The sequence below is a fragment of the Scaptodrosophila lebanonensis genome, unplaced genomic scaffold, assembly GCF_003285725.1.
Source record: "Scaptodrosophila lebanonensis strain 11010-0011.00,11010-0021.00 unplaced genomic scaffold, SlebRS2 tig00000024-arrow-pilon, whole genome shotgun sequence".
In the NCBI taxonomy this organism is placed as follows: domain Eukaryota; kingdom Metazoa; phylum Arthropoda; class Insecta; order Diptera; family Drosophilidae; genus Scaptodrosophila; species Scaptodrosophila lebanonensis.
In genome coordinates this window covers 11830065-11856805 of record NW_022060538.1, presented here as the reverse complement: position 1 = coordinate 11856805, position 26741 = coordinate 11830065, and the positions used below count along the sequence as shown (strand labels likewise).

Here is a 26741-nt window from a genome sequence, read left to right as displayed (position 1 = left end):
GGTGTGCTTAGTCTTATCAATATAGTACATATGTAGATATATTTCAAGACCTTTTCAAAGGGTTCTCACATAAATCATTGATACATACATTTCATAGTTTCTCTTGTAAATAATAAATACATAAGAGGAAATAGATATACAATACATACATCAGACGTAGATAAAAATCATTATACAAAGACTTGTTGCTGTCCATGCTATTCTATATACAAAAATACATACAATACATACAAATGTTTGATTAATGAATAAGAAAGAGTTGCCAAAGTTTGCGCAAATTGCGTGTTTTTTTTTTTTTTAATATACATACTATGTGTATATGCTGTTTATATTTAAAAGTTTTACGGAGAGTTCAGAAATATTCAAAATTCTTTATAAAGTTGCACTTTTTTTAGAATTGAAATTCATGAACTCACCGCTGCGCATAAACCTGCTAAAATAGACTAGTTGAAATATTTCCTTTAATAATGCGCGATATATGTTTTTATGAAATATATTTCTATTGGGCTAGTTATATACGTAAGTGTTTTAAAACGTATTGCCTGGTTAAAATTCGTTAACTTTTCAAATGCTGTTACTGCCGCTGCCAAACAAAAAAAAAAAAAAAAAAAAAAAAAACAATAAAGGAACTTTAGGAAATAAGTCGAAAGCTGAAATGTGAAAATTTAAGTGCATTCAATGCTATCATAAAAGGTTTCTTCATCTTCAGCTGCCTCTAGCTCATCATCGTCTTCAACTTCCGGCTCGAAATCGTCAACATCGTAGGAGATGAGGGACTGCAAGCTGATGCCCTCAACCTCAGGCCACTTGTGCTGGACGTGGTGAACCTTAAAAGCCTGGGCATCATTGCTGGCGCCAGCTGCTGGACCAAACCAAATGGCCGCATCATTTCCATCATCATCCTCAGCATTGCCGACAGCCTGAGCTGGAGGTGGAGTTGGAGGTGGCGCCTCAAAGGAATCGCAGTAACCATAATCGAAGGTCACCAGCAAATTATCGCTGCCACAGTCCAGAGAGTCGGGTTTAGTGTATTGTGTCTCATACGAATCGTAAGCTGTCTCCCCGGACGCCACACGCTCGATGGGCAACTTTTCGAACTGCTGAGCTTTAAGCTCCAAGTTGTCATTGTTGCTGTTGTTGTTGTTGTTATTGTTATTGTTATAGTTGTAACATGTCTGCCATAATTGCCAATTGTTGTTATGGAAACCACAATTTGGTTTGCTCATTGCATTTACCAAATTCTGAGCAACGGGAGGGAGAGAGAGAGACGTAAGAGCATTGGAGCGGGAGATTGGGAGAGAGTAGAAAGAGATTCAAACATTTTAGTTCAATATTATGTTGCATATATATTTTAATTCATTTTGAATGCACAAAAAACACAAAGAAAATAAAAACAAAATGAGAGGGGCTAGCAAATTGATTAGAAACAATTGATTAGAATAGAACACAAAAATTATTGATTAGATTCTTTGGTTTGTTTTATTTATTTTCCTCAACCTTTTTCACGAGATTAGTCAGCACATGTTTAGCACGATATTTACACTGGGCAACAAAACTTGCCATTGAAACTCTGTTTGAATCCTTGGAGTATCGCAAATTTGTTTGCTGTTGCTTGCTACTAAAAAGTTGCAGTGCTTACTTAGAGCCCGTTGGTAAAGTTGGGAGTGCGTGTGTGTGCCCAAAATTCTCTTTGTTGCGGGATTATGTATTAAAAAATTTAAGGGTGCAGCGCTACAAACTAAAAACAAAACAGTACTAAGCAGGTATGCTAAGCCAATGGCACCTGGCACTTTTGTTGTGGGTTGTGTGAAAAGGAACTTAAAAAAGCAATTTGGAACTTAAGCTAAGAGAGTGTGAGAGAGCTTAAGAGAGTGAGAGAGAGAGTGATGTACAACAAAAGAGAGACTTACGCGTATAACGAATTGCGGCAAAGTGTCAAAGTCTTTGTCTTTGTTCAAACAAAAGAGACAAACAGTTTACAACAACAGTACTGTGGGCGTGTAGGTGGACGCCGACGCGGGCTGAGCTGAGCTGAGCTGAGCTGAGGGGGATGATCTTTGCGCCTCCTGTTCTCTGTCAGCTGTCCAAACCAAAAACTCCTTGCGATGTTCACACTCTTACGTTAGCATTATCATGCAGCTTAAATTTTCACCACCAACACGTAACGCCTTAACAATCAATCGATTGATTCAATCAATACACCACCATTATCCAAAATTTTTAGTCCACCAGCTCCGGTTAGGCAATGTTGTTGTTGTTGGTTTTTGTTTTGTTTAAAAAGTCGTTAGGAAAAGTTTTCATAATTGTTTTTAGTTACAATTTTCAATGACCTGTTGTTGGTTTATTTTTGCAGTTCATAGATTTTTTTGCAAGGATATTTTTGGTACGGGCAGTTGTTTTTTGTTTTGGATATACAAGATACATGTGAGTTATATAGGACAAACAGCATAAATATTTGTTTGATGTTTTGGTTGGTTTTTTGGTTGGTTGGTTTGGGATTTACATGTGGAGTTGGTGGATCAGACATACATGGTACATGGGGCAGAAACGCAGAAAGAAAAAGTAAAGTAAAAAAAAGAAATTACAGCATTAGATACAATTACTCAGTGTAAGCTTTTGTTGGCTGTTTGTTTTTGGGTTTGGCATTAATTCAGCAAACAAAATGAATATTTTAGCTTCTAATTTCACCTTCTTTTTTTTTGGAATTCTTGTTTTTGTGGCGTTTGCAAGCAGTTGTGTAGGTGTGTGTGTTAAGCTGGTTGTACTGTATGATGAGTTAAGGGAAGATGAATATTTGAGACTGGCCGGAAATAATGTATGAGCCGCTGTTGATGTGATGAATGATGTTAAGATTTCTTGAACCTCGAAAAAATACATATGTAATTAGGTTTTGGAGAAACGCTATTAATTATAATCAGTCAGCACTAAAGACATGCATAGTAAATATTATCAATAAAGAAAAATATGATATGATAATTAAGATGGTCATCTTCGAATTCCATCGAACGCGATGGAAATGCAGAATAGTATTGAACAATCGTGGATTAAAAGAAATCTAAATAGTTAAAGCTATGGTTTCTTTCTAGCAAATACAGATTTAGCCTTGAAGCACATTATTTAAATTAAATTGAGAAAACATGGCCAGTTTAAAAACCAGTATATCGCTATTCGATATAAATTTGTAGTTCATCTATCACTTCTATTTTAAAACACCAATAAATTCGATTTTATCAAACAAACATTCCTTATCTGTGAGTTGAAGTTCACAAACATTTTTGTTACCAATTTCTCTTAAATGTGTGCCTTTAGGTTGCGTTGATTGCAATAGTATTGTCGATTATACAAGAACAGGTAATAATTATAAAACATTGTTGATGAACTGCATTAAACGATAACCAAAATGTGTTTATTCGAAAACCAAATTGGTAGAAGTTAGTTAAAAGGAAACAGCCTCAATCCTTTGGCTATAAATCTGATGTTCAAACGGAAGTTGGAGGAGGGTTTTTTGCTGATAGAACTGAAGCAGCTTATTGCATTCAATAATTCTTGTATATTTGTTGACATTGAAGTACATCTATAACGCATATAGACAAAAGTTGACAAATCGTTTTTAGGAATTTACATAAATTATACGTACGATGTAGATGGTCTTAGGATAGTCTTTTTTTTCGGCAAGCAAACTCAAACTTATACAATTATTGTTTAATTCTTATATTTCTGCATGGGATACATATATGCATGTGTTATAAACCCAAGGATGTTTTTTTTTTGCTGCATACAAAATAAATTAAGGAGCATTTAACATAAACTTATATAAATTACAATGATGATTTGAATACACACGAAACTATAGAACTAATGGTATTTGATTTTTCATTTCAACACAATGGGAAATTGGCTTCATTCTCTTAGCTATAGACCCAACAAACATGCTAACAACTAAAACAATAAGCCTAACTCAATTAATTGTTTAAATGAGAAATAATTTACATGGTATCTATTTATGTGTATGCATATGTATGTGTATGTGTATATATGTATGTATGTGTGTATATATTGAATGCGGTTTGTTTAAATTATTTACAACTAAGAGCAGGCGAACAGACAGCGTTATACAGATTAAATATTTATGTAAAACTATACAAAAGGAAAACAAAACAAAAAGAAATTGCAATGCAAGCATAATTTGTTGTTTCTTTTTTTTTGCTACTGCTGCTGTTGTTGTTGTTGCACGACTAATTTTTACATTAAGCAAAGAATGTTGCATGAGGCAGTGAACGTGTTTCTTGGCACCTTTCACTACAAAACAAATCGAAAATTTAATACTTGGCGAGCACAACGGTGCGTATACGTGATAGACATGCTGCGTATAATTAACAAAACCTTTTAACTTGAACTTGAAAAACAGAGCTGCGAACAAGCCCAAGGGATCAAGGAACAATATGACAATAGTAGGTTAATGCGCCAAAAATTATATAAATAATTATTTACTATATTTGTTTTTTACACAGAAGGAAACGGCGTAACTTACATTTATGATCAGAAGGTACAAAGAAATACAAAACAAATTTTTAAGCATTGTCTAAAATTGTTTGTTTACCAAATTACAAATTACAATAATACTTTAATGTTTTTACAAAATTGCTTCATTTTTCGATGGCTTTTAAATTTCCAAGCGAATGTTTGAAATAATTTCTTTCTGTTCATACTCCTAACTTGCAATTTTTGTGAGAATAGTTTTTAAATAATATTCCTCCATTTATGTTAACAATGTTGCGCGGTTTTCTACTTCGAGAAAGTCCCTCTCTAACCTTGAATTTCGAATTTTTATATTTTTAAGACCAGTTAAGTCTGATGGTTGCAGACACACAATTCGGTGGCAAATCTTGAATTCGATTTCGAAAATCTTCCGGAGTTGAATATAGAATTAAGATTTAAATCAAATTTGTTGAAGAGATATAATCAAATTCAAAAATCAGAACATATCCGATAAAGTTAGTTATAAAGATAGTCATAAATCTCGCTACTAGCACTTTTGAGAAACTTTTGAAATTCAGAATCGTTTATTTAACAACATATAGGGAAAAATAACTTTGTGATTCTTTCTATTTGATTCGTTTCTAAATAATTTATGCCTTACTAGTAATTTGCAATTGACAAATATATTTTTTTTTTCGTATTCATTTAGGCGCCGGAAGCCATTTTTGGAGTTCGAAAACCAAACTCAGTTTGAATATTAAGTAAGTTACGCCTTTTGTTTCGATGTGTGATGATTTGTGGGTTGAATTTCTTGTTGTATGCATTGTAGGTTAATCGCATGTATACAGACAGATAGATAGAAATATGTATGTGTTGGTATATATTGGATAAATAAATAAATAAGTATGTATATGTTTGCATGTATGCACGCAGTATATGTTTATATATTATGTATGTATATAGTTTAAATGTAAAAGTATGCTGCTGGTTGTAGCTGCTGTTGTTGTTTTCTCTGATATCTTTTTGATTCTGTTGATCTAATATTTTGAAACTGCTGCTGTTGTTGTTGTTTTTGTGTTGATGGTTGATAAACAAACGCATATATATATATATATATATAGATTAATCAGTATGCATCTCATTATTATCAATATCAGTATCATAATAATTATTATTCAAGATTTGAACCAACCCAAAAAAGTTGATTTTAAAGTGCGTACCTTGCCACTATCACTATCGCCATAGCTGGATGTGGGCGTGCCAGCACCAGCACCAGCACCAGCGGTGGTGCTGTCGGTGTGCCGAGCGGCTACAGAGGCGCTGCTAAAGCGACGCGTTACACGCTCTGCTGCACCACCACTGCCACCACTGTTACCACCACCGGTGGCACGTCGCTGAAAGGTCTGCGCCGCCGATGAGCTCAGTTGCAGATCCTGACGCAGCGTGGAATTAAGTTGCGCTGCTATGGAGCCAGCACTTGGTTTCAACGGCGCCATTGTGTTGGACAGACGCGCCTTCATCGCCTCACGCTTCAGCCTCGGCAGCGGCGAGTTCTGCAGCACTCTGGGGGACGGAGTTGTATTGGCTGTAGTCGTTGAAGTTCGTTGACCACCACTGCCAGTCCCACCCCCACCGGAGGATGAGGAATAGGGTGTGGTTGCCAGCGGTATGGATGAGCTCGTCGAACTGCGACTTGTGTTGGTGCTCAGTGAATGATTGGATGCATCTTTTCGGCCACTAATGCTTTGTGCGGAATCGGCGCGTTTCAGACTCTGCGGTGATTTCCCAAGCTGCAAATTTCCGGTGCTACGACTTAGCGAGCTGCGACTGGAGCCGTACGAAGTGCTCGATGTGTTGGCCGAGGGCGGTGAGCGAGCTGCCGTTGAGGAACGACCTGTTGGTGGTTTGCCAGCAGCTCCAAAATACGCAGCCGCTTTGCTGCCCGGTAAAGGAATCTTGCTGGGCTTGCTGGCCGATTGGAATTTGCGAAAAGCGGCACCACGTGGCGGTGTCTGCTCAAAGGGACTGACGCCACCGACACTGGTGCTCATCACACGTGCGCTTATGCTGCCCGCTGCCGGTCCTATTCCTGCACTCGCACCCCCTGCTGTTGAGGTGGGCGTGCTGCTGCCAATGGGAGCCAACATATTGGTCATTGTCTTGCTTTGCGTTTCATCGTGCGTCAGTTCATGCTCATGGGCAGATTCAGTGCTGCTGCTATGCTGTTGCAGCTCATCCATGGGCAGATGCACCATTGCCTTCATGCTGGGCGTGCTGATTTGTGTGGCCTGAGGCTGCGGCATTGCTGCCAATGGCGATGTTGTGGACACGGGCGTGCTGGAGCGTGCCTCCACAGAGTCAACCAGGCCGCGTCGACTTAGCATCAGTGTGGTAGAGGCAGAGGAGCGATTGGTCTCGTAATCATTCTGTGAATGCAGATACGAGTTTGTCGCACTGGGCGTGGAGGCCAACATACGCGACTCCAGCACTCGCAGCTGCGCCTTGGTGCCCTCCAGCTCTATATTCTTCTCCTCCAGCTGAAAGCGCAAGTGCTCATTGTCCTCCTTGTTTTTCTCCAAACGCTTCGCCAGATGTGTCTTGCATTTACTGGACGAGTCTAGCTTTTGCAGCAGCACCTGGTTCTGCACCGTCAGCGTTAGCAGATGACGCTGCAGTTCCAATACATTCGTCTCCAGCAAAATGGCCGAGAAACGTTTTGAGTCCGCAACGCGGCACTTGGTATTGCGTGCGCCCGGCGTACTCACAACTCCATCCAGCCGGCCCAGTGGCTGCTGTTGCTGCTGCTTCCTAAGAAAAGCTGACGCTGCTGCTGTCGTATCACTGCCTGCGCTTTGATGGAATGCTAAGTGTTCGTCCGCCGCTGATGCCAATGGCTGCTGATCAATTACCACAACCGGCTGGAATGTGTTGGCCCGTCGCGACTGCTCCGCCTGTGCCAAGCTGCCATTAGAGAGCACCGTCGTGGCTGAGGATAGAAAGTTGCGTTGACTGGAGTACTCCGATGGGCTGCCACTGAAAGAGCGTAATTAAAAAATATTTAAGTTTATTTTCCCAAAATTATTAGCGGTGGTGGTGTCGTATTTATTGCTATTACTTCTAATTCAATACGGCGACTATTATCTATAGGGAATTTATTTAAAAGCTGTAGAGTGAAATGCATGTCTTATATTCGTCAGATAGATAAACATCAGATACCTCTTCTTTTTAATATTTCTATATCTCTCTACCGTTTGTTGTTAAGATGCTGATCTTTAATTAACTATAGATTGGGGAAATGAATGACATTTGTCAGCTTCTTTATACGTCAGATTTGTATGCGTCAGATGCCACTGCTGCTTGTTTGATTTCTCTCCATTTTGTTCAATTTATGTTTCTGGTGCTCCTTTTGTTTTTTATTTTAAAGTATTTTATAATTATTTTAGTGTACAAATGTGTCTTCTTCTAGGTTTCATTTTTACTTAATTGTTTTGCTTAGATAGAATTGAAAAGCGCTCTAATTATTTACACATCAATTGTCTTCGTTGCTTTGAATCTCTTTATTTATGTATGAATTTATTTTCTATGTCAGAATTGTACGCACCAGCAACTACCGTTGCTTTTTTATATTTTTGAAAAGCTCTTATTGAACGATTTCAGGTTCTTTGAATGAGATTGCAACGGATAAATCTCGATATAATATATCTTAGTCTCACCTGGATGAGCTCTTGTTTTGCTGCTGAAGCTGCTGTACGCGTGAGCTCAGCTCCAGTTTTTGCGCCATGGCCAGCTTCAGCTGCTCCTCGAGATCTTTTTTCACGCTGATCAACTCCTCGACCTGATCGCTCATTTTGGCTGCCTTAATTCGACCCGTCAGAGTTTCCGCCTCCATTTCAGCCAGCTTATCGAGCAAACGATCGCGCTCCTTTCGCAGCTGAGTAATATCCTCGCGATTCAGTCGCTCCACATGCTCTCGGAATTGCTGTGGCGTCATTGTGCTGCCATTCTTCGGACCTTTTGCAGCGTCCACTTCGCTCTGTTGACGCTCATAGGTCTGAAGCTGCTCCACTTCTTCGCGTAAGCGGTTCGATTTGCGATGTATAACGTCTAGCAGGTTAAGCAGCTCATCATCTGATTCGGCACAGCTCAGGCGATTCGATGCTATGGCCACCTAGAAGGCAATTTGAATTTAATAGAAAGCAATGACTAAATAGATATTTGTGTTAAACTCACTGTCATAGCACCATTGGTTGAGGAGGCACTGTGACCCTCCTTGGAGGAACTGGTCTCGGTTGAGAAGCCGGAGTCCTGCACAACGCTGCCGTTGTTGTTCTCTCCACTCTTTGGCTCTTTCTTGCCGCTGTGCGAGTTGCTGCGACTGCGTGTCAACGATGAGGATGACAACTGGGTATCTCCACTGCCACCAGCTGCTGTGGAAACTGCTCCGGCTCCTCCTGCGGACGTTGTGGACGGTTCCTTGTGCGATAATTTCCGTTTCATACGTATGCCAGGCTCCCATTCGCGTCTAAAAAAGCAATATAATATTAGTTATAAACTGTTTCGTATTTTTTAAATGTGATAACATTTGATTCAACAAATGTTTGGAGGATTATAAGAAATATAATATGATTCAATGAAAGTTTTATAATTTAATAAACGAATTAAAATATGTTTTCAAATTAAGACAAAATACCCCAAACTTTGCTATCAAATTGGTTTCGAAGTATCTGCATAACTAAATTGGCTTAGGCTCTAACATTCTACAAGTAAACTAGAATGTTAACTTCAACAAAGTTTTCAAAGAATGTAAAACACCAACAAGTTTTTCTTATTAGTGTATTTTTTTTAGATATGATATAGACATATCGATAATTATCAATTTTAATACGATATCAGTACTATAATTAACAAATATTCGGTATATTGATACAGTTTTATGGTTTATTAATAAAAGTTATTACTACTTTTATGGTAGACTAAATTATATACAAGTATAGTATGTATAGATATTGATTTTGATATTCTGCAAATTATTTGCCCTATTTGTTAAAATTAGTAAACGATATTAAATTTTTGAATAAATCCAAACTGATTTTCCCCTCACCTGGTCGCTAACGATGAACTGCTACTCCCGGACGCGCCCACTGAATGACTGCCGCCTCCGGCGCCGCCCATTACTACCACCGACGATGCGGATGTCGGCGTTGCGGACATGGAGGCCATTTTATGCTTGAGATCGGGAAACGTTTCAATGACCAGATCTCGGAATTCTAGCAGCGCTCCAACCTCGTGCTGAAGTTCCTGCAGCGATTTGGTCTGCTCGCTGTGGATGTGATGATGACTGCCGCTGTGGTGAAGCGCATAGCTGGCATTGCCGTACGGCGTGTGGTGGCTCAGCAGCTGGTGGTGATGATGGTGGTGCATGTGATGCGGATATGTGGCGCCCACCACCACAGCCGCTGTGGGCAGCACCGAAGAGGCGGCGGTACTAACGCCTCCATTTGTATTGGCGGTCGCCATCATGTGCGTATGATGCGCTCCAGTCAGTGGCAAGCATTCCATGGCCAACTTGGCGGTGGTGCGTGTGCAACCGCCGCTATTACTACTGGCGCTGCTGCCGCTGCTGATGTTCTGATTGTGGCTGAGGCAGCTGCCGTCCGTTTTGCTCGTGCCATGCGTCGTTGCAAGTTCAAAGCCTTCATTCTGTAAAGAAGATAAGGAATAACATATAAAGTAACCATTTAGTTGCATTTATTGTTTACGGACTAACAATAAGGAACATGGTAAGCTGAAAAAACTGAAAACTTCTTTCTTAAGAGGCGCCAACTGAAAACAAAAGTGAGGACCAGCTATCAAAAATGCCACATTGTGTGTCAAGGAAACCAAAGTCTACTACAGGCTGAATATACAGAGAATCGATTACCCAGTTCATATGATATCGAAAATCGGTGGCTATCGATGCTTTAAATAGCAATTCCCAGCACAATTTGAAAGATATTTTCCTTTAAACGAGTATGTTTACGTAAATTATTTTAGCAAGTAATGTTTTTGATAATCAGGGGGAAAGAAAATTACAATATCTACCTGCTTTAAAATTACAAAAGTTCAGATAACCTTCAAGACTATTACCCATTTGAACTCATTATCAGTCAATGTGCTTACATGGATTTCCCTCCCACTGGGCCCGTTTGTCTACATCAGTTTTATGCTACTAATTGCTCAGATGATGATAAAACGAAAAGTAGGAAAAAAAACTAAAAACAATAAATAAAAAGCCAAAAAGTGAATTTAATTTATCATCGTGGTGGTGCAATCATTGGAGTTCAAGCATCACAAACGAACGATTAATGCATGACATACAAATTATGATTGATGAGACAGGCGCTCAGCGTGCATTCAATAGTTCAATCGTTCATTCGTTCGGGCGACCTGTGGAGAAAACTATAGCAAAAGTGCAACCCAATGCAACAGAAACAACAGCAGCAACAGCAACAGCAAAATCAATATGTTGAAAGCAATTTGTGACAATCATGTTGATGTTGATGTTGTTTTGTCGGTCGGTTTGTTTGAAGCAAAGCGGGGCCATTGACAGCAACTAGAACAAGCCGCGGGACTGGATTTAAGCTCTCAGGTCGAGTAAAAGTTGTTTGCATCGGCATTTGAATTGCCAACCATCTACACTCATGAAAACGTGTATTCAGTAAATGGCAATTAAATATAAACTAAAAGCGAATTCCTTTCTTTTTTTAGAACTCTATGTCAATAGAAAATTAAGAAAATAGATTTTACTCAAAGTAAAATTAAATTTAAGAAAAATATAATAAATAAATTTAAAAAGGGAAATAAATAGATAAAATAAAAAAATTAAATAAATTTAAAAAATATAAAAATATAAAACAAAAAATAAAAAAATAAATAAAATAAAACAAAAAATTAAATATATAAAAAATGAATAAAAAATAAAATAAATAAAAAATAAAATTAATTAAAAAATAAAATAAATAAAATTTTAAAAAAATAAAAAAGAACAGAAAATTAGAATATATTAAACCTTAAAATCATTACATTTTTTTTAAATAAACGTTTTTTGAATATACAAAAACAATTTTAAAGTAGAGAAAACAATTCAAAATAACTGAAAACAATTTTGCGAAACTACAAAAACTATTTATTATTATAAAATAAAAAAAAAGTAGAAATTAATATCTAAAAAGAATTTATCGTATATTTTTATAGCCTGTACCCAAAGGGTGAAAGGCTATACTAGTTTAGCTTCCAATTCAATGAATGAAAGCATTTTTACAAATTAATTTTTATTTTGGAATTCCAAAAGCTAAGAACAGCAACATTTTCAATGGCTTAAGCACTTTTTTTTTAGTGTAGTTGTGTGCGAAGCATTTGTTTGCAAATGTCAACATTGATCGCATGTGGCATAAAAATTTCGCGCCAACGCTTTCACTGCATTGTGTAGAATGAAGCCGAGAATGTTTCTTTCTCCCATTGATAGCAAATACTTTCACATGCAATATGCATAAATACGTCCCTCCCCCTCACCCAGCGAGGTAATCGTCGTCGTTGTCTCCGTTATTGTTGTTGTTGTCGTCGTCTATTGATCAAACAAACAAGCAACGGTCGTGCTATAAATACGCTAAACAAAAGCAGGCAATTGGGTTGTTTTTCTTGCCCACACAGCTGGTTGCATGCACCTTGATTGACTTTCTTGACTCACTCATTCGCTCACAATTTCTTTGATTGATGTCAGTTAAAATGGTTTTGCTTTAGTTAAGAAAAAAAAAAAAAAAAACACAATAACGAAAAACTTGGTCAATCTTATGTTAATAATATGAAATTGCAGCAATCGCTAGATCGCAGCAATGAAGCATAACATTTTTGGCCCACATCTACTGCCATATCTAATAACTTGTGTGTGTGTTGCCTGGGCGGTCATTATCATAAATACATTTTACAATATGAGAAATGAAAAACTAATTAACACAGGCGGCCAGCGTCGGCCAGGAAGCAAAAGTCATCATTTCGCCGACTGACTTACATAATCTCCCAATTTGGCCGTATTGCCTGGCCTGTGGAGCGTAAAGTCGACGCCGACGTCGACGTCGTTGCACTCGTTTCCCACAGCCTCCTAGTCCCCCTTGCTGGGATAGATAATGTAATTATATAGCTAAATCCATTGTCAACCGCGAGATTGAAACCAAACAACAATTGAAACGTCGCTGTCGTGTGTCACTGGGCGGGTTGATGGACGACAACATCGAGTTCGACTCTAAAGAGTGCTCAATGTCAGTCAACGAATACTCGTAGATATATAGTAGTATGTACTATAATGGGGGCTTTGCTTTATGATTTCTCATTATATTACTCAATTAACTTGAAGCACTGGAAGTTGGTCTTTTGGCCCATAACGTTGGTCTCAGCCGGGAATTGGGCCTGAGTGGGCAACTAATTACAGAAATAAACAAAAACAAAAACAACAACAAAAAGTCAGTCTCGGAAACGCAACTAAAATCTACATATGAGTATACACTCGTATGCAAATATATATACAGTTCAAGTATATTCAGCTATAGACACAAGTGTTTTCTTGTCACTCAAGCGAGGCGTCTGTTTGCTGTCGCATCTCTTGAGTCTGATGGCTGTGGTGCTGCGCCTTCCCGCCTTCGTGGCAGACAAAGCCACGCTCTGTGCCTCATCAGCAGCAGAGCAGTGTTTCTTGATGTCATTGTGGGCGCTAGTCGCGAACTGTCGTCTTTGTTTGCAGCTGTCTTTTGCCACGCACTGCTGAAACCTCCGAGCTACAATTTTATTACTAGCTAGCAATTGGGTTGATCATCGTGCGATGCAATGACAAACAAAAAATCAGAAAACACACAAATCTCTGACATCGAATGATAAAGACTCTTATGCAAAGTTCAAAGAACAGATGAGCTGAGCTTAAACTTTTTTCTTAAAAGAAATAATAAGCTGATATAATTGTAATTTGTTTATTCAATAATTGCACTCAAAATAAAGCTGGTTAAACACTAACTTATTTTATCAAAATATCTCCCTAAACAACTTTAAATGAAGTTGATAAATTTAAGATCTTTAGCAATGGTTGCCCTAAGAAACTAGAAGACTCTATGATTGGACACAACTAGGAACTTTGCTGCCTCAGGAGAGTATAAAGAGTTTAGAGACGTACATGATTCGCCAATGATAGGAGAATATGCAGAATTAAATGAGGCAATTCTATTAAGGTACGAATTGTCATTAAATGGAGTAGAAGAGTAAGCTGATTGGCAAAAACTGGCGAACCAATCAACAAAAGTCGAATCATTGCCGCATTTTCGTTTAGAAGAAGAAATAAGAAGGCAGATATGACGATGAATCGAACTCTACTCTAGTGCCTAAGATGATCAGCGTTACACTGAGAATTGAAAAGAGGAAAGTTCGATTTGGCTATTAAGTATTTTAAAAAGTCAATGCAAGAACTAGAATGCCTTGTCTTCTTAAAATACCAATACTTAATTGCTTAAAGTATATATGCTAAATGAAAAATATAAGATCGATTCATACAGACAAATCTGTTTCTAACACACAAATCTGTTTCTTCACAAATAGAAATCAAAATTTTTATAAGAATGTTTGGCAATACTTAATCGCCAAGATCCACATTTAAAAGTGTAAGTTGTTAAATATTGTATGAATTTGGAGTATGGTGTTTCGACAATTATAAAATGTATAAATTATAAATTTAAGAAAGACCAAGGAATATTTGGCAAATTGAAATCAGCAACCACAACCAGCGTCAAATGATCGTAAGAAAATAAAGACAGCCCCGATGCAAGTAATATAGTATGACGATAGAGGAATATTAACTATTAGATGATTCCAATTTGTTTTTGTATTGCTTTTAAAAAGTTTTACATTTCAATTGATACAGTAAATAATGTTTTTTTTCTTTATTATGAAGTTTGCAATAATTGCTTTTATGATTGATGATTAAATTTCGTATAGCTATAGTTTTTTTATTCAACAATTTAATATAGTTTGGAGCTATGAATTACGTTTTCACAATAATAATTATGTCTTGACGTTTCCTCGAATGAAGTGATGGAAAAACTACTTTAGAATTCCTTTATGAAGCTGAGGTCGCCTTATATCCAATATTAATATATATTTTTTGAATTGATTTTCTTGATTCATTCCCCTTATATCGACTGAACATGTACTCTCTAATAAATATCTTGATTACCATTTAGCTGTTGCAGTGGCCTAAAAACATGTGTGGCAAGGTAGGAGAGCGCAGCATTTGAAGAGCACCTGAGTGCGATTTGCTGGCTGAGCCGATCAATTAAGCTGCCCACCAGCTGCTGTACAATGTAAGTGGTTGTTGTTGTTGCCACACACACACACAGACACACACATACACACACAATTTGTTGGGGCCTTTGAGCATGAGTCGGTTGTAATTAGAAATCAAAATACAAAGCAACAAAATGACTTTGATTTTAATGAGCAACTCTGGCTTAAATATGCAGTTAGGTATTTTGGTAACTGGCAGCATGAAATGAAAATGAATCATTAATAAACAATAAACAAAAATAGAATGCACATGCTGTAATTAAAATAAAGAAAGGCAAAAGCAACTGCCGAAAAAAGTGAAAAACGGCAACAACAACCACAACAAAAATCAATAGCTATAGCCGTAGCGCATGGCACTTATGAAAACAAAAGGCAACGTGTGGCGAGGCAATGGTCGTGGAGGAGTTCCTCCCTTCTCCTCCCCGCCCCCCTCCCCCCATCACATTCTCATTTAAATGTTCGTGAACAATTGTTTTCTACAGTTACATTCTTCTCTCTTCGTCGCCCACTTTCTTGAGCCGGGCACGTTAGTTTGATCGATTTTTAGCCGAGCGCGCTCAACTATCGTACGGTACGCGATGGCGTATACGTAACGTGCTTAGTGTTCGCGGCTTTGTGAGCGAGCTATGCTCCAACCAGCACGTTTTCACTGCACCACCACAGTGGTGCTGCACTGCAATTCTTTATTTTGAAATTTCTTTTTTCTTTCGTACCCACATATGCTCTTGTGTTGTTTTATCGTCTGCCTCGCCTACTTTGCGAAATTTCTAATTCAAGCCTCTGTATCGGGTTAGCTTTTCAATCATTTTAATTAAGATTTCACAAGACATGACATTGTTGTTGGACAGACTGTGCCCAAAAGTGCAAAATTTTCTTTCGTTAATTATTTGAGCTGCATTTAGCAGTTTGGCATAATTCTCACTGGCTATCTAAACTCCTTACTCTCGATCGAAATGTTATGCAGAAATGATCGTATTTGAAAGTTTTTGAGTAAAACAAAAGCGTTCATGTCTATTTATATTATAAGCGCAATATGATAATCCCTTGGGAAGATTATACCCGCATTAAAAAACTCCTATAGATATTACAATAATCATCGAAAAGCTTCTGTGAGATTGAGAGTGGATATGGGGTATTACAAAGTTGCTTCTCTCTACTATTTTAGCATTCAATTTTTATTGAAAACAAATTTTCTCTAATACGTTTGATTACGTTGTTTTATTTTCATTTGTTTTTGTAAAAATGTTGTGAATATTCGTAAGTTTTTTTTAAATTTTATATAAGAAATTACATTAATATTAGTTAGTATTCGTGCTTTAACGGCCTTTCCAATTCAATGATTGTGAAATGAATACTCTCATATCTTAAGTTTGAACAGATTCTTGCAGCTTGAACAAGCTTTCAATTTCCACTCACCATTAGCGGAGGGTATCCATCATTTCGGGGTGTAATTATATGGCAGGCCGCACACTTATTTCCGCCCCATATTGATGGCTCTTGGCTTATTAATTAGGAGTGTGTGCGTTATATCAAACGGGCATGACTTATAGCATTTTCAACAGTCATTCCGCAAACACACACTCAAATATATTGAGACTGGGCCAATACGGCTTTGGCTTCGACTGAGACTTCAATTTCAATTACAGTTTCAATGCAGTTTTCATGTTGGCGGCTGCTCTGGGCACGGCCTGCCAAATACTCTGACGTAATGTTGGGCCGGGCCGTAGTCATAGTTATAGTCAAAAAGTCTGGCTGGGGCTGGGGCTGTGGCCATTGTGCGTTGCTATTAAAAGACAATTGCATGTCGCTGTCTCTGTCTCCGTCTGTGTCGTTTTCGATGTCTAAGTTGATGTCAGGCAATTGCACATCTATAGCTCATAAGCCACGCCACACATGAAACACAACAGCTGCGGCTTTTTGGACCGTGTGTTGTGTGTTGCCGCCATTAGTTGCTGCCATTAGTTGTAAGCTTCGTTGCTGTTGTTGTTGTTTTCTTTTTATCTGCTTTTTGGCAGCATTTTAAATTTTATAATTCTGCAGCTTTAACAACAAATTTGTTTGTAACAGCCACAGTAATAAAGGCGAACTTTTGTCTAGCTGCTTGCAACATTTTTTTGTTGTTCATATGTGGCAAGACCAAACAAATGAACGAGCAACCGGTCAACAGCAGCAACAACAACAAACCTAGCAATTCTCTAATGTGTTTGGCTTGGCAACTTTGGTAATCACCGTCTCTGTCGCCGTCGCCGTCAAGCGTCGCAAGTTTTGTAATTAAATTAACAATTTTTTGGTCGCTTATTTACAAAGTGCCCAAAACAAATTGTAAAGAAGTTACAACAACGACAACAATATATAATAACAACACCAACAACATCTAATAATGGTGATAAAACAACAATGGCTGTTGCAATATAAAATTGCTTTACGGCGGCGTTTGTCTAAATCTCCTATATTTATTTATTTATTTTTCTACTTTTGTGTAATTGTCTTCCATTATTAAAGCCAGTTTATTAATGTGGCAAAGCAAATTTATGAAATTATATTTGTTATTGCTTCGGAATATGAAGGTTATGTTGTGGTTATTTTTGACTCCCAGCCTTGCTCCGTTTCCATAACTTTAGTTAAATTAATGAATTAAATCGGTGCATAAATCAAACTGCAATTCCACCATTAATGTATGGCAAACAAATTAACTTCGCCTCTCCCGCAGCCATATACCTTGGGACCTAAATCACCCATAACCGGCGAACTATTATTATCGCATTTATCTCATAAGAGTGCATTTCTCATTCCACAAGTGATGGAAAACCAACAGATAAGACTATAACAGTTTCAATAGACAATTTGTTTCCTATATCTTTAGAAGTAAACAAGTATGTATTTGGTACAAAAACTATTTGAAAATCCTATCGTTTCTATGACAGGATTTAACTAATTTGTCAGGGCTTTTCAAAAATTAAAGATTTAATGGCTAGCTTTAAAACTGAGGCAATAGTGATTTGAACAGACGGATCATCAGCCATAACGACGTGGATTCGTTTTTTCATGCTGATCAAAAAACCCAAAAATAGGTGCTGACAGTGGGGGACGAATAAGTCATCATAGACTTAAAAAAAAATTATTCCTATATAGGGCGCACAGTCCTAAAAGTTCCATTGCTTCTACAAGTATGACAAAATTTTCCTTATTTAACAAATAATAATAAATTTGAACACTGTTTCGTCAGATGGGAATAAAAAGTATAATATTTTGGTTTACATAAAATTCTTCGAGACCTTTCTCTTTAACACTTTTAGCGAACCACCAATTTTTCATAAATATACATTTTTGAATGGAACATAACGATCGTATACATGTTTTAAGTAATTGACGAAACCAATTAAAAGCACTTCAAGCTGATTACAATAAAAATAAAATAAAATAAAAAATATTAACAAAACACTGATTCAGGAAAATACTGTCATCTAAGATAATTTTGGTTGACATTGCTTGCGTTTCACAACACTGACGATTTTTATACCCTGTACCCGTAGGGTAAAAAGGGTATATTAGGTTTGTGCAAAGTATGTAACATACAGAAGGAAGCATCTCCGACCCCATAAAGTATATATATTCTTGATCAGCATGACGTGAGAAATCGATCTAGACATGTCCGTCCGTCTGTCCGTCTGGATGAACGCGAGGATCTCAGAAACTATAAGAGCTAGAATAACCAAAGTTGGCATCCAGATTCTCCTAGGTCCGAGTAAGGACGAGTTTATTTTATTTTTTTAATTTTCCCCCCCCCCCCCCCCCCCCCCTTCCCCCGCTACAGAATTTCGTCAATAGCGTCCACATTTCAAATGCTACCTAAACCAAACTTTGCACACATAATTTATATATAATTGTCTACTGTTGTTCAAAATTTTATTCAATTCGGTCAATTCTAAGAAAAGTTATTAGCAAAACAAATTCTCGCCAGTACAACCCCCCCAAACTGCAGCAACAAGTTCGCTCTTATTCTTCCTCTTTTTGCTGCTGCTATGGGCGCATATAACTCAGTGACGGAAGTTTACATGGGTACAGGGTATTACACTGTCGGGCTTGCTCGACTGTAGCGTTCTCTCTTGTTAAGAATAATTTCGTTCTTGACGTGGAAAAGTATTATCACAAGACCTGCTATCATGGCTCCCACAGCTAATCCCAAAGATTGCAGAACAGAAGAGATGACAAGAAATGTAGGAGCTGCCATGGTTGGGAAGTAAAGTCATAATTGGTGGAAACTAAGACTGAACTAATTTGCAAAGGATAATCCCAAATAGTATTGAAATTCCCTTTAGGCAGCTCAAGCATATGATCCACAACAAAGTCTTTTCGAAATAGAACGTTGATGCTCTGAACATCTAAAAGAATTTGTTTGTTGTTCTATCTAAGCTGATAACTTCTTGTGTTCCTTTTCTCTTTGTACACGGTAGATTAATTCCAGAATCAACCGTGTAAAAAAAGACATTGATCATATGCAAAAATAGGTGATTGGTGCCTTATCTATAAAGAAATATATATCCAATATTTAAACAGAATTAGGTGTATTTTGTAAACCTTACTTTCATGTCAGCTACTGCACTTTAAAAGACGGCTTCCATTATAGTATGCATCCCCAAATCTGCAACTACCCACCGACTAATTAAAAATTATTTACAATGTCCATTAAACATTGCCAAAAGCTGCAACCACAAATTTGAAAAAAAGATATAAATTACACTGCACATTATGTAATGTCAAATGTTCCGCAAAAAAATTAAACACAAATATAAAATTTAATTAAGCACATAAATTATGTGGCGCAGACTATTTACAACAGTGCCAACAAGAGCAACAACAACAAAAGCAACTGAACGAACTTAATAACAACTTGGTTAACACATTTTAAGGCGCCACTGGCTTGGCCAACAGCTACCGAGGACGCGTACAGTGGTATTGCAGTACGAGATTGTAATCGAATAAAAAAGTTTGCATATTTTATTTAAAATAAGAACTGTGAAAAGTTTGCAAAAATGTCAAGAAAAGTAGGTGATATATACGAATATGTTTAGGTGTCAGTTAGGTTTTAAAATAAAAAGGAAAGTTAACCAACAAATGCGGCATTACATGTATGTTTGTGTATAATCCAGTGTGCAGCCCAAGAGCTTAGCCGTCCACCACTTTGCATTAAATTAATCAAGTATATTATATTTTAATAGCTCAGTTTTGGCATAGTATGGTCATCAAGGCAAAAGTCATTTAGTTTTGCACTTTAGTGGCCTTTTAGTCACTTTCGCTGGATGTTATTTTATTTGTATTTTTTTACTTATTTATATTTTTTATTGCTGTAATGGTTATAACATAAAAGTGTGTGCGGAGCCCCTAAGGTGCTGTCATTCTGCTGTCATGTTGTTGTTGGCTAGTTGGTCATTTTTCTATATATTTTTTGTACAATTTTATTTTAGTGTCTAACTGTCTGTCCTGCGGGGATTCCTGGCGGCCAAACAGCCAAACGTTGTTAACAAAGCTTTGGTGGTGTCTTTGTTGTTGACCATCTACTGTGGCCAACGGGCACACCTATTGCTGTCATTTGCCAGCGATTTCTAATCGATTTTCCGCCGCTGCAAAGCTACAACATATACAACAACAACAATAAAAACGCCGACTTCGGCAGAGGCCAGGGGCGGCAGTTTTCGTTTTTCAGCGATTACCGCTTTACATTCACAGTTTAGTTGTCGCTTTTAACTTTTGTCAATATTTCATTGGTGTTTTGTTGTTTTCCTTGACCACAATTTGTTGCATGGCTGGCACTTTCACACAATTTTCACACTCTTGGCCCGGGCGGCGGCGATTCTGCTAATTAGCATGCTCATAATATTGGAGCGCTTAGTCACGCGATTGCAGCGATTAGCCAAAAAAGCAAAAGCTTTTCCGGAAGTTTGGCGCACTTTATCAAAATGTGCAAGTGGCCCATCATTGGTTTTTATTGGCCATCAGCCAACAATCAAATATCACATCGGAGTCCGATCGAAGAATATTGAAACTTGTTCACTCAATACACTCTCTCTTCTGTTTAGTTAATGGATCGGTTCGTCCGAGCGTTCCAAATATGTACTATAAAAACGAGACACGCCCTTTTCCGCATTACTTCGACGCTTGCATTAATTTCGCTGTTCATTGCACTTTTATAATCGCCAATACAGAAAATAAAATCAAAATAGTTTCTTTTGTCTGTCTGTCTGGCTGTCGATTTTATTTTATTTTTTCGTACGTGCCTCAGTTGCTTTTAATGTGCCAATGACTGCACGATTGTACAATTATCTATCCATCCGAGCAACTGCTGCAATCTGTCAATGCAACGCCATCGAAGCATAGACTGACAATCGGACAATCGGTCGGACACATCAGAGCCCAGAGCACTATGGCATAGATGCCCACAATTAGAGCTAAATGACAAATGAAGCTGAGACATACGGAATAAAAAGAGGATTTCTTTCTACTGAATTGCTGTTGATTAGTGATTATGAACTCTACATCCATTCTTTGTCAATGTTAAATAAAATAATGAAAAACGATTGTTTTGAAAAATATCAATGATTAGAATATAGCGTTTTTTTTTATAAATTTCAATTCCATGCATATTGAAAAAATAATAGTATTCTTTAGGAGAGCTATACTTACGAAACTAAGTATACTTTCAAAGCTAAATATACTTTTAAAGATAAATATACTTTCGAAGAAAAATATACTTTCATAGCTATTTTCGATATACTTGTAATGTAAAGCAACCTTAAATATAAGTTTTACAAATTTATAGATCACAATTAAAAGTCTACATATGTGCGGAAAATTATTCAAACTCAAAAAGAGACTTGAATTTCGATTATTCGGACTTCTATTACGCGTAAACAATCAAACAGAATGTTTTTGATTTAATACCTATATTAACCACAATTAAGTTCTATTATCTGTGCTTGATGTAATACCATTAATATATATGTCTTGAAAAATATCTGGTTTGCCAAGACCAAGAGAATGAATTTAGCTTAAATTTTGAGGAATCGAATTGGCATAACTTCTGACTAGTAATATTTATATTAATAATAATCTGAATTGCAATGAATATCTTATTAAGAAATACTTTGAACTTTCAACTCTTATTAGATAGATTACTAAATTTTAAGCAAATTAGTGTTTAAATCGATTATAGTGAGGTTTATCCCATTTTTAAGCTTTTTTTACAAAGCTGTAGTATTATAGTAGTATTATATCTGGCCCACTGTGCAGCAGCCCATTCGATAGTTTCAGTTGCTGGCCGTCGCTCACTGCTTTGTCAATCTTCCAACATCCGGTACGTTTCACTTTCAGCGGACTCTTTTTTTTCGTATAAACTTATACTTATACACATAATATATACGATACACATTATATTTATTATGTGCAGTTTGTCAAGTCAACTGAATTCGCTCTATTCGGCTCGCTTTGGCTCGACTCGACTCTCTGAGCTGCGCCCACCTGCTCCGCACATTTTGCATTCATTTTGTTAATATTGTTTGACAGTTTACGGCCGCACACCCAGAAATGGGCAACGCAATTTAAAAGCGCATTGAATTGCGTTTGCTTTATATGGCTTATCAGCTGAATTGAGCTGATAAAGACATGAAGTTAAGCTAAATGCTATTTTCATAACATGGCTGCTCATTGTTGGCATTAGTCGCCATTTGATAAGCTTGAATGGGCTGAGAATGAGTCACGAATACAATTTAAAAGCCATATGTACATGTGTTTACAGTTTTTGTTGCCAATTTAGTCTTTTGTGGATTTTTATCGTTGACTTGGCCGAAGTAGAGATTTGGAAATGGCGACAGCTGGTATTATGGATGATTAAGACCAGTTGTCGGGTTTTTATGCATACTAACTAAATCATCTGACATATCCGTTGTATATGTTTTTAAAACCCAAATACATTTCTTGCTTCACTAATGTAAGAATGATGGCAAATAACTTCCTCTAAATTAAATGTATTGTGAATGACAAACTAATGTATTTTTTAACATACATAAAATTTCCTTTTAGAGAATCAATCCAAGCAAGGAAATTGGGTGATCAAATAAATTATAAATAAAATGTTTTATCATCAACAACTTTGTTGTTAGTAGCTTTACTATAACTTATTATTAATTAGTTCAGTTTTTATATTTTACCGATTTTCACACACATATTGTCTTTTTTTTTTTTTTGCTCAAATAGCTTTTCATTAATGATGCATATTTTTGAGACAAACATTGATATTCCAAGTAAACAGGGTTTTGCGATATTATGGTAATTTGAAAATTTTAAATATATACTTTAAACTGTTTTTCTTTTTAATTTCGTTTTTGTTGTTAAGAAATTGAGTATTTGTTCAATCTGTTTGCACAGCTTGGACCTAAATCGAAAACTGATTTAAGTCGACCCTGTATGACGTTTGTTAGAACTATGCTTCCCGTAACACCTATGGATTGTACGTATTGTGTCGATTACTCCACAGAAATATCTCCTTCTACTTTATAAAAACAGTTCTCTAAAACGATCTCCCAATAAATCTCTAGCCACATATGGACTAGCAGCTAAATGTTCTTCCATAGTGTCAAAGGCTTAATCGATTCATTGTTAGATTATTCTTAAGGCTTATTTATCTTATCTTTAACCTACATTATATTTGTTGACGTAATAATAAATAAATAAATATAGACAGATAAAAAAAGCGATATTGAACTACTTAATTCAAAATAATTCAATAATATTTACAAGTATATTCTCTTAAAACTTAAAACCACTCTATTAAACAAATCCATCATGTGCCACATGATGGAGTATCTACGTGAAAAGAGTCATTTAACAACAGTTTGATAACGCACTGTTCACACGCATTCTTGCGTGTTCAAACACACTTACAAACAAACACACCTTTCATCTCTCCCTTGTTTCGCACGACCATCGCAAATATTGCGCATACGCCACGTTCGCAATGCTTACATGCTTACATGCATTTTAAAGGTGTAAAACTGTTCAAAACAAATATTTTAAAATGAAAAGTTAGCATCTTGTTATTTATTTGTTGTTGGGTTGATTTCGTGGCTGAAAATCTGCGACAAATTTTTAGCAGAGAAGCCAACAAACTGGCAAAAGAGCTGTCAACGAGCCAGCGACGTGCGCCGGCATTTGTTTGTGATCTTTGACATGACCAAAGTGAAGCGCATAGACCACAACAACAGCAACAACAACAACACACACACACACACCAACCCAGCACTGACAGACTCACGCTGTTGTTTCTGGTTTAGTTGTTACGTTTTATAGTCAACAAAGACAAAAAAAAAAAAACTTTCACTTTGGCATAAAAAAAGCATGAAAAAAGCGCGCATTAAAAGTTATTTTGAATTTTAGTTTTATATTTTTTATACATGTATAGTATATGCATATAAGTAGTATATGTGTGAGTAGTTTTTATTTTACACAACGCGCAAAAATCAGAAATAAGTCGAGTGACTACAACAGAGCGCAACGCCGACAAATATTTTAAAAATATGAGCAAATAATGAGCTTAGAAAATTTTATGAGCCAACGCAGCCAACGGGCAGAACTAGCAACAACAACAAAGACCATGCAAATGGAGCAACAGACAATAACAATAACAACAACAACAACAACAAAGAAGCCAAGCCCGCGTCACGAGGCATGCAGCAAGCCAATTGAGTGTCGCAAATGTGCGGCACTTTGGAATTTTTTTTCATTTCATTGTTTGCGCTTGCAGCGAATTGGCAAAAAAAACCAAATCGCGCAAAATGGCTGGCTCTTCATACTATCTCAGCAACTGGCCAGAAAGAGCTAAAAATATCACAAACGGCCGATAAATGTCGATAGTGTGAAATGGCAGCGCCATCGAAAACGACAACAACACCAACAGCAACAACAAAGATTAGTGCCTGTGGAGATAGTGATAGTCCCACTGCGCCATGAATTATGAGCCATGACGCTTTAATGGTCTTTAGGCATTACAGCTCTGATATTTCCATTGTCTGCATTGGCAGCCGGCTTAATAATAACTCGTCTGGTCTGATCTAAAAGCGCAACAAATGGTAAAAATAATAGAAAACACTTATTCTTCATTTGGGATTTGTAAGCATTTTTCAAGTCTCGCAATTGGCAAAAAGCGTTACATTTGCCAACTGGCTTTAAAAAAAAAATACAAATTTAAAAGGAAAAGAAAAGCAAAAAAAAAATATATATATATATATTATAGTATATACGATGACGCCAATGCGCGCCATCATTTGAAGATGTGCCAGTCAAAGCTGCCTGCCGTCTATCTCTACTGCGCCGCGAGTGGGCTTTTTTTATGTGCCGTGCTTCCCAAATGAGCCAAGTTTTACTCTGCCGACAAACACAAAAGTCCAGGGCTGCTGAAACACATTTAATTTTCATCGAATCGCAATCATTCAATGAGCTTCATTCGCAAAAAATGCAAAAAGGTGCATTTATTCTGCTTCAGATATTGTCTAGACTCTAGACTTTTCTTTGTTTTCAAAAGAGTTCAAGGTAAATTGCAATGTAAATATAAAAGTAGCTTCAATGTTGTGTGGTTCACTTTTTAAAAATCTTCAATCTTTGAACTGTGATGTAACATTTTCTAAAAGCTAACACAAGTTGCCTTTAACAGCAAATGAGCTTGTCCTCCATTTTCGAATAATCTGGCCAGTGAAAAATTAAATTTAAGAATTGCTTGGCAGCACTTCATTAATGTTTCAATAAATACAAGTAGGTATAATCGACTTCACCGATTTGTCTACAAATACTTTAGTTTGAAATGTTTCGAATCGCTTAGTTAAACTTAATATAAAGCATATTTGAAACATTCAAATATGTATGTAATTCAAAAGAAACATGTAATTAAATAAAACACCAATCAAACCACTACAAAATTTTTGTAAATTTTTCAAAACTTTAAAAAGCCAACACTAAATAAATAACACTTTGATTTGATAAAAAAGAAACATGCATATATGACCAACTTTTTTTCCATGGGTAACCACAAACCCTCAAATCTGAATTATGAAAACATTTCTTTTCTTTTTTTACAATTTCTTCCAACTAACAAATGTTTAGGGATTCAAAACCACAAGCACTCAATTTCACTTCCACTCGACGCATTACAACATTTATCATCCCTGCAAACGATCATTAAAGCAGACAAGTTGCTTTCATGAATCACCATCTCATTCATTCATGTGGGCTATATTTGATTCCAGACGCACATATCACCACAACACACTCAACTAACTTAACAGTTCAGCCCACATTAGACGGTTGAGAGCTGAGCTGAACAGAAAATTGAAAACTCACGCCCAAAAAGTGACAACGCACACGCGTCGTCGTTGTTCGTCGGCGTTGTCGGCGTCGTCGTCCGATAGACAAATCACCTGGCGGCCTTTCTGACAACTGGCAGGCGTCTCTGATGGCTTCGCTTGCATTGAAAATCATGGCTGGGCGCAATTTATAAAAATGATTTTAAGCAAATTTATTAGTGCAATTATTTGATTACAGTAAATGTTTGAATCGCCAGCCACAAACATGAAAACAAGTCAAACTAAAAGCCAAACAAGTTGCCAAATTTGGTAAAATGGCAAAAATTGACGTCGCTGACAGTTAGGCAGACACAACTACATACATACATACCCAACTATAGCTACATAGATGTAGATATGTTAGTGTATATCTATGTGTGTATGTAAACAGTGCATGTAGTGTAATCAATTTAACTGTCTGCCATATTTTATTGAACGTTTCCAAGTCGTCTGTCTCGGCAGCGTCTCAGTTTCCATGTGTATTGAAAAAACAAATTTACATAATTTTGTTAGATT

The 26741-nt window shown here is 36.9% G+C and overlaps 1 protein-coding gene across 2 annotated transcripts in view; it reads right to left on the bottom strand.

Annotated features, from left to right (window-relative positions):
• Nucleotides 1-648: 648 nt before the first annotated feature.
• Nucleotides 649-26741, bottom strand: part of LOC115620539 (mucin-22) — a 76184-nt gene continuing 50091 nt past the window's right edge. Inside the window, exons 2-6 of one of the 2 annotated variants that reach the window (XM_030513818.1) lie at nucleotides 9581-10179; nucleotides 8710-9001; nucleotides 8193-8647; nucleotides 5700-7512; nucleotides 649-1241 (exon numbers count right to left, since the gene is read on the bottom strand). In XM_030513818.1, the coding sequence (XP_030369678.1) occupies nucleotides 666-1241; nucleotides 5700-7512; nucleotides 8193-8647; nucleotides 8710-9001; nucleotides 9581-10179 (3735 nt within the window). In that variant the 3' untranslated portion in view covers nucleotides 649-665. The other variant, XM_030513819.1, reaches the window with a different exon arrangement.